We start from the raw sequence: 13,587 nt of genomic DNA, 5'->3' as shown, positions 1-13,587 counted from the left end.
TTTGTCGTATATGGCCTTTATTATGTTGAGGTAAGTTCCCTGAATGCCCACTTTCTGGAGAGATTTTATCATAAATGGGTGTTGAATTTTGTCAAAAGCTTTTTCTGCATCTATTGAGATGATCATATGGTTTTTCTTCTTCAATTTGTTAATATGGTATATCACATTGATTGATTTGCATATGTTGAAGAATCCTTGTATCCCTGGGATAAATCCCCCTTGATCATGGTGTATGATCCTTTGAATGTGTTGTTGGATTCTCTTTGCTAGTATTTTGTTGAGGATTTTTGCATCCATAATCATCAGTGATACTGGTCTGTAATTTTCTTTTTTTGTAGTATCTTTGTCTGGTTTTGGTATCAGGGTGATGGTGGCTTCTTAGAATGAATTTGGGAGTGTTCTTTCCTCTGCAAATTTTTGTAAGTCTTTGAGAAGGATAGGTGTTAGCTTTTCTCTGAATGTTTGATAGAATTCACCTGTGAAGCCATCTGGTCCTGGACTTTTGTTTGTTGAAATATTTTTAATCACAGTTTCAATTTCATTACTTGTGATTGGTCTGTTCATATTTTGTATTTCTTCCTGGTTCAGTCTTGGAAGGTTATACCTTTCTAAGAATTCGTCCATTTCTTCCAGGTTGTCCATTTTATTGGCATAGATTTGCTGGTAGTAGTCTCTTAGGATGCTTTGTATTTCTGTGGTGTCTGTTTTAACTTCTCCTTTTTCGTTTCTAATTTTATTGGTTTGAGTCCTCTCCCTCTTTTTCTTGATGAGTCTGGCTAATGGTTTATCAATTTTGTTTATCTTCTCAAAGAACCAGCTCTTAGTTTTATTGATCTTTTCTGTTGTTTTCTTTGTTTCTATTTTATTTATTTCTGCTCTGATCTTTATGATTTCTTTCCTTCTGCTAACTTTGGATTTTGTTTGTTCTTTCTCTAGTTCCTTTAGATGTAAGGTTAGATTGTTTATTTGAGATTTTTCTTGTTTCTTTAGGTTGGCTTGTAGAGCTATAAACTTCCCTCTTAGAACTGCTTTTGCTGCATCCCATAGGTTTTGGATCGTCGTGTTTTCATTCTCATTTGTCTCTAGGTATTTTTTGATTTCCTCTTTGATTTCTTCAGTGATCTCTTGGTTATTTAGTAGTGTATTGTTTAGCCTCCACGTGTTTGTGTTTTTTACGTTTTTTTCCCTGTAATTGATTTCTAATCTCATAGCGTTGTGGTCAGAAAAGATACTTGATATGATTTTAATTTTCTTAAATTTACCAAGGCTTGATTTGTGACCGAAGATGTGAGCTATCCTGGAGAATGTTTCGTGTGCACTTGAGAAGAAAGTGTAATCTGATGTTTTGGGGTGAAATGTCCTATAAATATCAATTAAATCTGTCTGGTCTATTGTGTCATTTAAAGCTTGTGTTTCCTTAGTAATTTTCTCTTTGGATGATCTCTCTGTGGGTGTAAGTGAAATGTTAAAGTCCCCCATTATTATTGTGTTACTGTCGGTTTCCTCTTTTATAGCTGTTAGCAGTTGCCTTATGTATTGAGGCGCTCCTATGTTGGGAGCATATATAATTGTTATATCTTTTTCTTGGATTGATCCCTTGATCATTATGTAGTGTCCTTCTCTGTCTCTTGCAATAGTCTTTATTTTAAAGTCTATTTTGTCTGATATGAGTATTGGTACTCCAGCTTTCTTTTGATTTCCATTTGCATGGAATATCTTTTTCCATCCCCTCACTTTCAGCCTGTGTGTGTCCCTCGGTCTGAAGTGGGTCTCTTGTAGATAGCATATATATGGGTCTTGTTTTTATATCCATTCAGTGAGTCTGTGTCTTTTGGTTGGAGCATTTAATCCATTGACGTTTAAGGTAATTATGGATATTTATGTTCCTATGACCATTTTCTTAATCGTTATGGATTTGTTTTTGTAGGTCTTTTTGTCTTGTGTTTCCCACTTAGAGAAGTTCCTTTAGCATTTGTTGTAGAACTGGTTTGGTGGTGCTGAATTCTCTTAGCTTTTGCTTGTCTGTAAAGCTTTTGATTTCTCCATTGAATCTGAATGAGATCCTTGCTGAGTAGAGTAATCTTGATTATAGGTTCTTTCCTTTCATCACTTTAAATATGTCATGTCACTCCCTTCTGGCTTGTAGAGTGTCTGCTGAGCAATAAGCTGTTAACCTTGTGGGAGTTCCCTTGTATGTTATTTGTCTTTTTTCCCTTGCTGCTTAGAGATGAGGGTCCATTTCTGGAATGTGGAATTGGAAATATATGCATGAACTCATTATTTTTTTTCTGTCTAAAAGCTGTATACTTCTTATCTCTGTCCACTGAATCAGTGACCCAGTAGCATTGAGTGTTTCTAGTGCTGAGACCATGGTCTCTAAATACCAGTCTCATTAAAAGAAACCAGGACTCCTTCAAGAGGTAGCTAATGCACAGTCTTAGGCAGGAATTCATAAGATGAGCTTGAGACATATTATCTTAGTAGAAGATAGGTCACTTTCAAGGGGCTCTCAGTGGCCAAAGATGGAACAAGTTTAGCTTAAAAATAATAGTGATTGAAATCAACTAAAATCTATAAAATATATTATTTAAAAATCTATTATATTCACATTGATGCTCCAAAGTGAAATGATCAGTTACCTTGGTAATTTCTAGCTTCCCCGACCCCCCTACCTCGGTCCCATTTGAGACTTGCAAACACTCCAAAATCATTGTTGTGAAAACTGGTAAATGATAACAAAGAAACATTTATCTAGCATCTACCTTGCCTTTCCTTTACAAACCATATTTTATGATAACAAAATAAGTTGATAAAGGAAGGTTCTTTATAGAAGAAAAACAGATGAAAAAATATAGAAGGAATGACAGAATTTGAAAATTCCATATTGCCATGTCTAATGAAATAATACAACTGGACATTGGTCATTATTAGATAACATTTGATGGGGAAGTTTATACTGGATGAGTTAGGCTAACAACCCGTGAACCCATGGGTCAATTTCAACATCATTAAGAGTAGAACAATCAGACAGTATATCCTTCCAGATATAATGCAACAGGATATACAGAGTACCCAGCTCCAAGTATTATTGCCAAAATAATCAAACCTGAATTAAATTGCGTCTCTAGGTCTAATTACCAGTTTACAGGAAATGCATGGATATAAGAACAACCCAACAAGAACATCTACAGGAAAAATATTCTCTATTCTCCAACAAATAAATGGCTGAAAAATTGCAGGTGGGGAAGAGGACTGTTAGAGGTTGAAGGAGACTTAAGATCTGCGGCCAAATGGAATGTGTGGACCTGCTTTGTATCTTGAGTCAAACAAATGAACTGTAAAAAAAAGACAGTTTTGTGACAGTTGAGTTTTGAATGCAGATGGTATATTGAGTATGTTAAGAAGTGGGTTGGGGCTTCCCTGGTGGCGCAGTGGTTGAGAGTCCGCTTGCCGATGCAGGGGACACGGGTTTGTGCCCCTATCCCGGAAGATCCCACATGCCGCGCAGCGGCTGGGCCCGCGAGCCATGGCTGCGGAGCCTGTGTGTCCGGAGCCTGTGCTCTGCAACGGGAGAGGCCACAGCAGTGAGAGGCCCGCGTACAGCAAAAAAAAAAAAAAAAAAAAAAAAAAAAGAAGTGGGTTAATTGTATTAGGTGGTAATGGCGTTGTGGTTATGTTTTAAAAAAAATAGTATTTGTGAGACTTACAGAAGCAGTTACAGTAGAAATAAGATGATATCTAGAATTTGCTTTAAAATACTAGAAAAAATGTAGCTGGGGATAATTAAACAATATTGGCAAACTATTGATAATTATGAAAGAGGGTGATAGGGATTCATTTTACTGAAATTTCTCATGACTTTCTTTGTTTTCATAATAAAATGTTTAAACAAGAAAAACTTGTGTTTTCATCTGAAGTGAAAGTTCTGCCTATGAAGAGCACTGACTATATGGCTGAGCTAGGCCATGTAACATCATATTAATGGGCTTTGCTGGCATTTTCACTGTTACGAAGAAATATTTATGTCCTACTTCATTTCTAATCTCCTATGAAGCACCTTCCCTGACAACAGGTGACTTCCGAGTGTAATGTCAGAGCTTGGTGTTTGTTGCCTGTTTTTTCACAGGCTGGAAAGGCTTGCCAGCCCAGCATGGATTTGATTGCATTCATTGTTTGTGCTTCTTGCTTGAAGCCTGAATAAAGATCAGGAAGAGCACAGTTGTTCATCAGCTGTTTCGTCTGAATCATGCAGTGTGTAGATGGGTATCCAGGGGTCTACCTCCTCCTTCTGAAGGGCCATGTCCTTCTCTGCTGTTCACATAGCTGGTCCCTTGCACCTCTGACCATCAGCATGATGTGTCACAAAGTAATCATGAACTCCCCAAAAGAGAACATCTTCTCTTGCAGCATGTGTTTGCCACATACTATGTTTTAAAGCCCTTCTACCCTACCTGCAGCTCACAAACGCCAAGTGCTGATTCATAGCGTGCACTTGAGTGATGCATGCTAACTCAGAAGAGAATGCCTGTCGGTGTAATGCATGTGTCCTAATAATTGCTTTTCTTTACTATGTGTCATTGATGATTTGTGCTATCAAACCTTGTCACTTGATAGAGAAATTTTGCTAATAATTCATTCGACTTTCCCTTCAAGTATATTTATTTTCAGCTTTGTGGCTTATACCAGTTTTTGCTGCAAGGATTACAACTTTGAATGATGCTCTGTAATTTTGGTTTCTCTCTGTCTTTAGTGACAAAATTAATTGCTTTTGTAGTCTAATTACTTTGCATTTGTCTAGGAACACTAGATTGGTTTACTGGAAATGACAGTGTGCAGTGTCTGGGAAGGGTATCAAAGCTCGGATGGCTGTGCCTGGCAGAGTTTCCATCCAATTGTCCTGAGAACTAGGGACCAATGGATTGCAAGTCCAATAAATAAGTGGATTGCAGGTCCAGCTTACAACACATGTCCTACTTCCTTACCATGTTTTTTTCCCCATCTGCTTGTGTAAAATATTTATATTTGAAGATTCACTTTTTTCTAAAACATTGAGATCTGTTCATACTAAAGGACCCCCTTACCGTTTCGGTTTATAACATTTCATGTTGTCTTTTCACCACGTTTACATCTGAATCATTTTGGGAATTCAAAATGTAATGCTGTGTTACAATAATAATAAAAATGCCAACTTAAATGTATTGGTCATAACAAGCTACATCAAAGTGAAAGTTGATGAAGATCAACCACACTGTGAATATGAGGTCTGCAGAAACAGACCTGGCAATTTCTCAATTTCACATTGCTGAAAATCATTATCGTACATTTTGGAATGCATGTGAAAAAAATCACTTCATTTCTTTAGCCTCTTGAAGTGACCCAATTACTTGTCCATCCTTGATAGATCCCCAGTTCACTTGTGGTCCCTGAGCCACCCCATGAAGAACTGTACCTTTAAACAGAACCTGGGGACAGGATGTTTGCATACAGCACTGTGCAGTGTCAGGGAGTCTTCCATCCCTGGAAGCCTGTCCATGTAGGATAGTTTCTCAAAGTGTAATTTGGGGAACCCTTCCATCAGAATCAGCGGGGGAGCTTTTTAACAAGTATATTCCTAGGCCTCATTCCAGGCTCCTGAGCAGACTCTCTGGGCGTGTGGCCTGGGAACCTGCATTTTAGAAACCTTTCCCAAGGGTACCTGGTACAAATACAGTTGAAGGACTGCTTAGAGTTTATGCAACATAGACTATGTATGCCTGCTCTGCTGGGTTTACGTGACACGTTATTTTTATATTTTATGATGAATGTTTTACCCTTCTCCTATTTTACCCCCAGGACTGGTCCATCATGTCTGTAAGCTGTTCACTGAAACTGCCACACTGTGCTTGGATGTGGACAATAAAAACAACAACGAGATGGCAGCTGCCCTGCTGTTTTCCCTGCTTGATATTTTGCACAGCATGCTGACCTATACCTCTGGGGTCGTACGACTGGCTCTGCAGGTAGAGGACCTCTTTCTCCACATCTTGAACAACCCTGTGCCACGTCCCACTTCCCTTTCCTTCTCTTTTCTCTCATCATCCTTGAATGTGTCTTTATTTTTGGAAAAGAACATATGATTCTATAGGGAGAGAATACCATATTTATTAGCCATCTTTGGGTGACCAGTGTCAAGGACAGGTAATTTGAACACAAAATCTGAAAGGAAAGCAGGAGAGGCCCAAGCAAAGAATTGGTGAGTACTCATTAGGGAACTGCTGGCGACCAAGGGATCATTTGGACTGTGAGGTTGGCCAAGCAGTGTGTAGTCTTTCCTGTCCAGAGAAGGCACTCCAGCCCACACCCAACAGGATGGATTAGCTAGCGAGCAGCAGCAGATTGAGATTTTAGGTGCGCATACACACGCACACATAATGTGTTTGTATGTGCATAGATACACACACATACATATACATGCATATGCAACACATAAACCCTCACACTTGCTTTCCCTTATGACTGATAATGTGGAATTGCAAGATGGTTTTTTGTTTTTTAATATCTTTATTGGAGTATAATTGCTTTACAATGGTGTGTTACTTTCTGCTCTATTACAGAGTGAATCATCTATACGTATACATATATCCCCATATCCCCTCCCTCTTGCATCTCCCTCCCACCCTCCCTATCCCACCCCTCTAGGTGGGCACAAAGCACTGAGCTGATCTCCCTGTGCTATGCGGCTGCTTCCCACTAGCTATCTATTTTATTTATTTTACATTTGGTAGTGTATATATGTCTGTGCCACTCTCTCACTTCGTCCCAGCTTACCCTTCCCCTTCCCCTTCCCCGTGTCCTCAAGTCTATTCTCTACGTCTGCATCTTTATTCCTGTTCTGCCCCTAGGTTCTTCAGAACCTTTTTTGTTTCTTTTTTTTTAAGATTCCATATATATGTGTTAGCATACACTATTAGTTTTTCTCTTTCTGACTTACTTCACTCTGTGTGACAGTCTCTAGCTCCATCCACCTCACTACAACTAACTCAATTCCGTTTCTTTTTATGGCTGTAATATTCCATTGCATATATGTGCCACATCTTCTTTATCCATTCATCTGTCGATGGGCACTTAGGTTACTTCCATGTCCTGGCTATTGTAAATAGAGCTGCAATGAACATTGTGGTACATGACTCCTTTTGGAATTATGGTTTTCTCAGGGTATATGCCCAGTAGTGGGATTGCTGGGTCGTATGATAGTTCTATGTTTAGTTTTTTAAGGAACCTCCATACTGTTCTCCATAGTGGCTGTATCAATTGACATTCCCACCAACAATGCAAGAGGGTTCCCTTTTCTCCACACCCTCTCCAGCCAGCATTTATTGTTTGTAGATTTTTTAAAATAAATTTATTTATTTATTTTTGGTTGTGTTGGGTTTTTGTTGCTGTGTACAAGCTTTCTTTAGTTGTGGTGAGTGGAGGCTACTCTTCGTTGCGGTGCGCGGGCTTCTCATTGTCATGGCTTCTCGTTGTGGAGCACGGGCTCTAGGCGCACAAGCTTCAGTAGTTGTGGCACGTGCGCTCAGTAGTTGTGGCTTGCGGGCTCTAGAGCTCAGGCTCAGTAGTTGTGGCGCACAGACTTAGTTGCTCTGCGGCATGTGGGATCTTCCCAGGCCAAGGCTCGAACCCACGTCCCTGGCATTGGCAGGCAGATTCTTAACCACTGCGCCACCAGGGAAGCCCTGTTCGTAGATTTTTTTTTTTTTCTTGGTCCTTTTTTTTTATTTTTTTTTATTTTTTTATTTTTTTTTATTTTTAAATTTTTTGCTTTATAACAAATTTAATCAGTTATACATATACATATGTTTCCATATCCCCTCCCTTTTGCGTCTCCCTCCCACTCTCCCTATCCCACCCCTCCAGGCGGTCACAAAGCACCGAGCTGATCTCCCTGTGCTATGCGGCTGCTTCCCACTAGCTATCTATCTTACGTTTGGTAGTGTATATATGTCCATGCCGCTCTTTCACTTTGTCACAGCTTACCCTGCCCCCTCCCCATATCCTCAAGTCCATTCTCTAGTAGGTCTGTGTCTTTATTCCTGTCTTACCCCTATGTTCTTCATGACATTTTTTTTTCTTAAATTCCATATATATGTGTTAGCATACAGTATTTGTCTTTCTCTTTCTGACTTACTTCACTCTGTATGACAGACTCTAGGTCTATCCACCTCATTACAAATAGCTCAATTTCATTTCTTTTTATGGCTGAGTAATATTCCATTGTATATATGTGCCACATCTTCTTTATCCATTCATCCGATGATGGACACTTAGGTTGTTTCCATCTCCGGGCTATTGTAAATAGGGCTGCTATGAACATTTTGGTATATGTCTCTTTTTGAATTATGGTTTTCTCAGGGTATATGCCCAGTAGTGGGATTGCTGGGTCATATGGTAGTTCTATTTGTAGTTTTTTAAGGAACCTCCATACCGTTCTCCATAGCGGCTGTACCAATTCACATTCCCACCAGCAGTGCAAGAGGGTTCCCTTTTTTCCACACCCTCTCCAGCATTTATTGTTTGTAGATTTTTTGATGATGGCCATTCTGACTGGTGTGAGATGATATCTCATTGTAGTTTTGATTTGCATTTCTCTAATGAGTAAAGATGTTGAGCATCCTTTCATGTGTTTGTTGGCAGTCTGTATATCTTCTGTGGAGAAATGTCTATTTAGGTCTTCTGCCCATTTTTGGATTGGGTTGTTTGTTTTTTTGTTATTGAGCTGCATGAGCTGCTTATAAATTTTGGAGATTAGTCCTTTGTCAGTTGCTTCATTTGCAAATATTTTCTCCCATTCTGAGGGTTGTCTTTTGGTCTTGTTTATGGTTTCCTTTGCTGTGCAAAAGCTTTTAAGTCTCATTAGGTCCCATGTGTTTATTTTTGTCTTTATTTCCATTTCTCTAGGAGGTGGGTCAAAAAGGATCTTGCTGTGATTTATGTCATAGAGTGTTCTGCCTATATTTTCCTCTAAGAGTTTGATAGTGTCTGGCCTTACATTTAGGTCTTTAATCCATTTTGAGCTTATTTTTGTGTATGGTGTTAGGGAGTGATCTAATCTCATACTTTTACATGTCCCTATCCAGTTTTCCCAGCACCACTTATTGAAGAGACTGTCCTTTCTCCACTGTACATTCCTGCCTCCTTTATCAAAGATAAGGTGACCATATGTCCGTGGGTTTAACTCTGGGCTTTCTATCCTGTTCCATTGATCTATCTTTCTGTTTTTGTGCCAGTACCATACTGTCTTGATTACTGTAGCTTTGTAGTATAGTCTGAAGTCAGGGAGCCTGATTCCTCCAGCTCCGTTTTTCGTTCTCAAGATTGCTTTGGCTATTCGGGGTCTTTTGTGTTTCCATACAAATTGTGAAATTTTTTGTTCTACTTCTGTGAAAAGTGCCAGTGGTAGTTTGATAGGGATTGCATTGAATCTGTAGATTGCTTTGGGTAGTAGAGTCATTTTCACAATGTTGATTCTTCCAATCCAAGAACATGGTACATCTCTCCATCTATTTGTATCATCTGTAATTTCTTTCATCAGGGTCTTATAATTTTCTGCATACAGGTCTTTTGTCTCCTTAGGGAGGTTTATTCCTAGATATTTTATTCTTTTTGTTGCAATGGTAAATGGGAGTGTTTCCTTGATTTCACTTTCAGATTTTTCATCATTAGTATATAGGAATGCCAGAGATTTCTGTGCATTTATTTTGTATCCTGCAACTTTACCAAATTCATTGATTAGCTCTAGTAGTTTTCTGGTAGCATCTTTAGGATTCTCTATGTATAGTATCATGTCATCTGCAAACAGTGACAGCTTTACTTCTTCTTTTCCAATTTGGATTCCTTTTATTTCCTTTTCTTCTCTGATTGCTGTGGCTAAAACTTCCAAAACTAGGTTGAATAAGAGTGGTGAGAGTGGGCAACCTTGTCTTGTTCCTGATCTTAGTGGAAATGGTTTCAGTTTTTCACCATTGAGGACGATGCTGGCTGTGGGTTTGTCATATATGGCCTTTATTATGTTGAGGAAAGTTCCCTCTATGCCTACTTTCTGCAGGGTTTTTATCATAAATGGGTGTTGAATTTTGTCGAAAGCTTTCTCTGCATCTATTGAGATGATCATATGGTTTTTCTCCTTCAATTTGTTAATATGGTGTATCACGTTGATTGATTTGCGTATATTGAAGAATCCTTGCATTCCTGGAATAAACCCCACTTGATCATGGTGTATGATCCTTTTAATGTGCTGTTGGATTCTGTTTGCTAGTATTTTGTTGAGGATTTTTGCATCTATGTTCATCAGTGATATTGGCCTGTAGTTTTCTTTCTTTGTGACATCCTTGTCTGGTTTTGGTATCAAGGTGATGGTGGCCTCGTAGAATGAGTTTGGGAGTGTTCCTCCCTCTGCTATATTTTGGAAGAGTTTCAGAAGGATAGGTGTTAGCTCTTCTCTAAATGCTTGATAGAATTCGCCTGTGAAGCCATCTGGTCCTGGGCTTTTGTTTCTTGGAAGTTTTTTTATCACAGTTTCAATTTCAGTGCTTGTGATTGGTCTGTTCATATTTTCTATTTCTTCCTGATTCAGTCTTGGCAGGTTGTGCATTTCTAAGAATTTGTCCATTTCTTCCAGGTTGTCCATTTTATTGGCATAGAGTTGCTTGTAGTAATCTCTCATGATCTTTTGTATTTCTGCAGTGTCAGTTGTTATTTCTCCTTTTTCATTTCTAATTCTATTGATTTGAGTCTTCTCCCTTTTTTTCTTGATGAGTCTGGCTAATGGTTTATCAATTTTGTTTATCTTCTCAAAGAACCAGCTTTTAGTTTTATTGATCTTTGCTATCGTTTCCTTCATTTCTTTTTCATTTATTTCTGATCTGATTTTTATGATTTCTTTCCTTCTGCTAACTTTGGGATGTTTTTGTTCTTCTTTCTCTAATTGCTTTAGGTGCAAGGTTAGGTTGTTTATTCGAGATGTTTCCTGTTTCTTAAGGTGGGATTGTATTGCTATAAACTTCCCTCTTAGAACTGCTTTTGCTGCATCCCATAGGTTTTGGGTCGTCGTGTCTCCATTGTCATTTGTTTCTAGGTATTTTTTAATTTCCTCTTTGATTTCTTCAGTGATCACTTCGTTATTAAGTAGTGTATTGTTTAGCCTCCATGTGTTTGTATTTTTTACAGCTCTTTTCCTGTAATTGATATCTAGTCTCATAGCATTGTGGTCGGAAAAGATACTTGATACAATTTCAATTTTCTTAAATTTACCAAGGCTTGATTTGTGACCCAAGATATGATCTATCCTGGAGAATGTTCCATGAGCACTTGAGAAAAATGTGTATTCTGTTGTTTTTGGATGGAATGTCCTATAAATATCAATTAAGTCCATCTTGTTTAATGTATCATTTAAAGCTTGTGTTTCCTTATTTATTTTCATTTTGGATGATCTGTCCATTGGTGAAAGTGGGGTGTTAAAGTCCCCTACTATGATTGTGTTACTGTCGATTTCTCCTTTTATGGCTGTTAGTATTTGCCTTATGTATTGAGGTGCTCCTATGTTTGGTGCATAAATATTTATAATTGTTATATCTTCTTCTTGGATCGATCCCTTGATCATTAGGTAGTGTCCTTCTTTGTCTCTTCTAGTAGTCTTTATTTTAAAGTCTATTTTGTCTGATATGAGAATTGCTACTCCAGCTTTCTTTTGGTTTCCATTTGCATGGAATATCTTTTTCCATCCCCTTACTTTCAGTCTGTATGTGTCTCTAGGTCTGAAGTGGGTCTCTTGTAGACAGCATATATATGGGTCTTGTTTTTGTATCCATTCAGCCAATCTGTATCTTTTGGTGGGAGCATTTAGTCCATTTACATTTAAGGTAATTATCGATATGTATGTTCCTGTTCCCATTTTCTTAATTGTTTTGGGTTCGTTATTGTAGGTCTTTTCCTTCTGTTGTGTTTCTTGCCTAGAGAAGTTCCTTTAGCATTTGTTGTAAAGCTGGTTTGGTGGTGCTGAACTCTCAGCTTTTGCTTGTCAGTAAACGTTTTAATTTCTCCATCAAATCTGAATGAGATCCTTGCTGGGTAGAGTAATCTTGGTTGCAGGTTTTTCTCCTTCATCACTTTAATTATGTCCTGCCACTCCCTTCTGGCTTGTAGAGTTTCTGCTGAGAGATCAGCTGTTATCCTGATGGGGATTCCCTTGTGTGTTATTTGTTGTTTTTGCCTTGCTGCTTTTAATATGATTTCTTTGTGTTTAGTTTTTGACAGTTTGATTAATATGTGTCTTGGCGTATTTCTCCTTGGATTTATTCTGTATGGGACTCTCTGTGCCTCCTGGACTTGATTAACTATTTCCTTTCCCATATTAGGGAAGTTTTCAACTATAATCTCTTCAAATATTTTCTCAGTCCCTTTCTTTTTCTCTTCTTCTTCTGGAACCCCTATAATTCGAATGTTGGTGCGTTTAATGTTGTCCCAGAGGTCTCTGAGACTGTCCTCTGTTCTTTTCATTCTTTTTTCTTTATTTTGCTCTGCAGCAGTTATTTCCACTATTTTATCTTCCACCTCACTTATCCGTTCTTCTGCCTCAGTTATTCTGCTATTGATCCCATCTAGAGTATTTTTTATTTCATGTATTGTGTTTTTAATCGATGCTTGATTCATCTTTAGTTCTTCTAGGTCCTTGTTAACTGTTTCTTGCATTTTGTCTATTCTATTTCCAAGATTTTGGATCTGGGAAATAGAATCTTGGATCATCTTTACCATCATTATTCTGAATTCTTTTTCAGGTAGACTGCCTATTACCTCTTCATTTGTTAGATCTGGTGGGTTTTTATCTTGCTCCTTCTCCTGCTGTGTGTTTTTCTGTCTTCTCATTTTGCTTATGTTACTGTGTTTGGGGTCTCCTTTTTGCAGGCTGCAGGTTCGTAGTTCCCGTTGTTTTTGGTGTCTGTCCCCAGTGGCTAAGGTTGGTTTAGTGGGTTGTGTAAGCTTCCTGGTGGAGGGGACTAGTGCCTGTGTTCTGGTGGATGAGGCTGGATCTTGTCTTTCTGGTGGGCAGGTCCACGTCTGGTGGTGTGTTTTGGGGTGTCTGCAGACTTTTTATGATTTTAGGCAGTGTCTCTGCTAATGGGTGGCGTTGTGTTCCTGTCTTGCTAGTTGTTTGGCATAGGGTGTCCAGCACTGTAGCTTGCTGGTCGTTGAGTGAAGCTGGGTGCTGGTGTTGAGATGGAGATCTCTGGAAGATTTTTGCCGTTTGATATTATGTGGAGCTGGGAGGTCTCTTGTGGACCAGTGTCCTGAAGTTGGCTCTCCCACCTCAGAGGCACAGCACTGACTCCGGGCTCCTCAATTTGGGATGATGTGTTGTCTATTCATGTATTCCACAGATGCAGGGTACATCAAGTTGATTGTGGAGCTTTAATCCGCTGCTTCTGAGGCTGCTGGGAGAGGTTTCCCTTTCTCTTCTTTGTTCTCACAGCTCCTGGGTCTCAGCTTTGGATTTGGCCCCGCCTCTGCGTGTAGGTCGCCGGAGGGCGTCTGTTCTTCGCTCAGACAGGACAG

At 38.9% G+C, this 13,587-nt stretch overlaps 1 protein-coding gene across 1 annotated transcript in view; it reads left to right on the top strand.

The window, feature by feature from the left end:
* ULK4 (unc-51 like kinase 4) overlaps positions 1–13,587 on the top strand; it is a 550,770-nt gene that overhangs the window by 370,782 nt on the left and 166,401 nt on the right. Inside the window, exon 31 of the mRNA XM_081246952.1 lies at positions 5,833–5,999. Within this exon, the coding sequence (XP_081103078.1) occupies positions 5,833–5,999 (167 nt within the window). The remainder of the gene's footprint in view (positions 1–5,832; positions 6,000–13,587) is intronic.

Source organism: Mesoplodon bidens, assembly GCF_964165515.1.
Source record: "Mesoplodon bidens genome assembly, chromosome: 10".
Taxonomy (NCBI): domain Eukaryota; kingdom Metazoa; phylum Chordata; class Mammalia; order Artiodactyla; family Ziphiidae; genus Mesoplodon; species Mesoplodon bidens.
The sequence above is the reverse complement of the archived record's forward strand: the minus strand, read 5'-3'. Positions and strand labels throughout refer to the sequence as shown.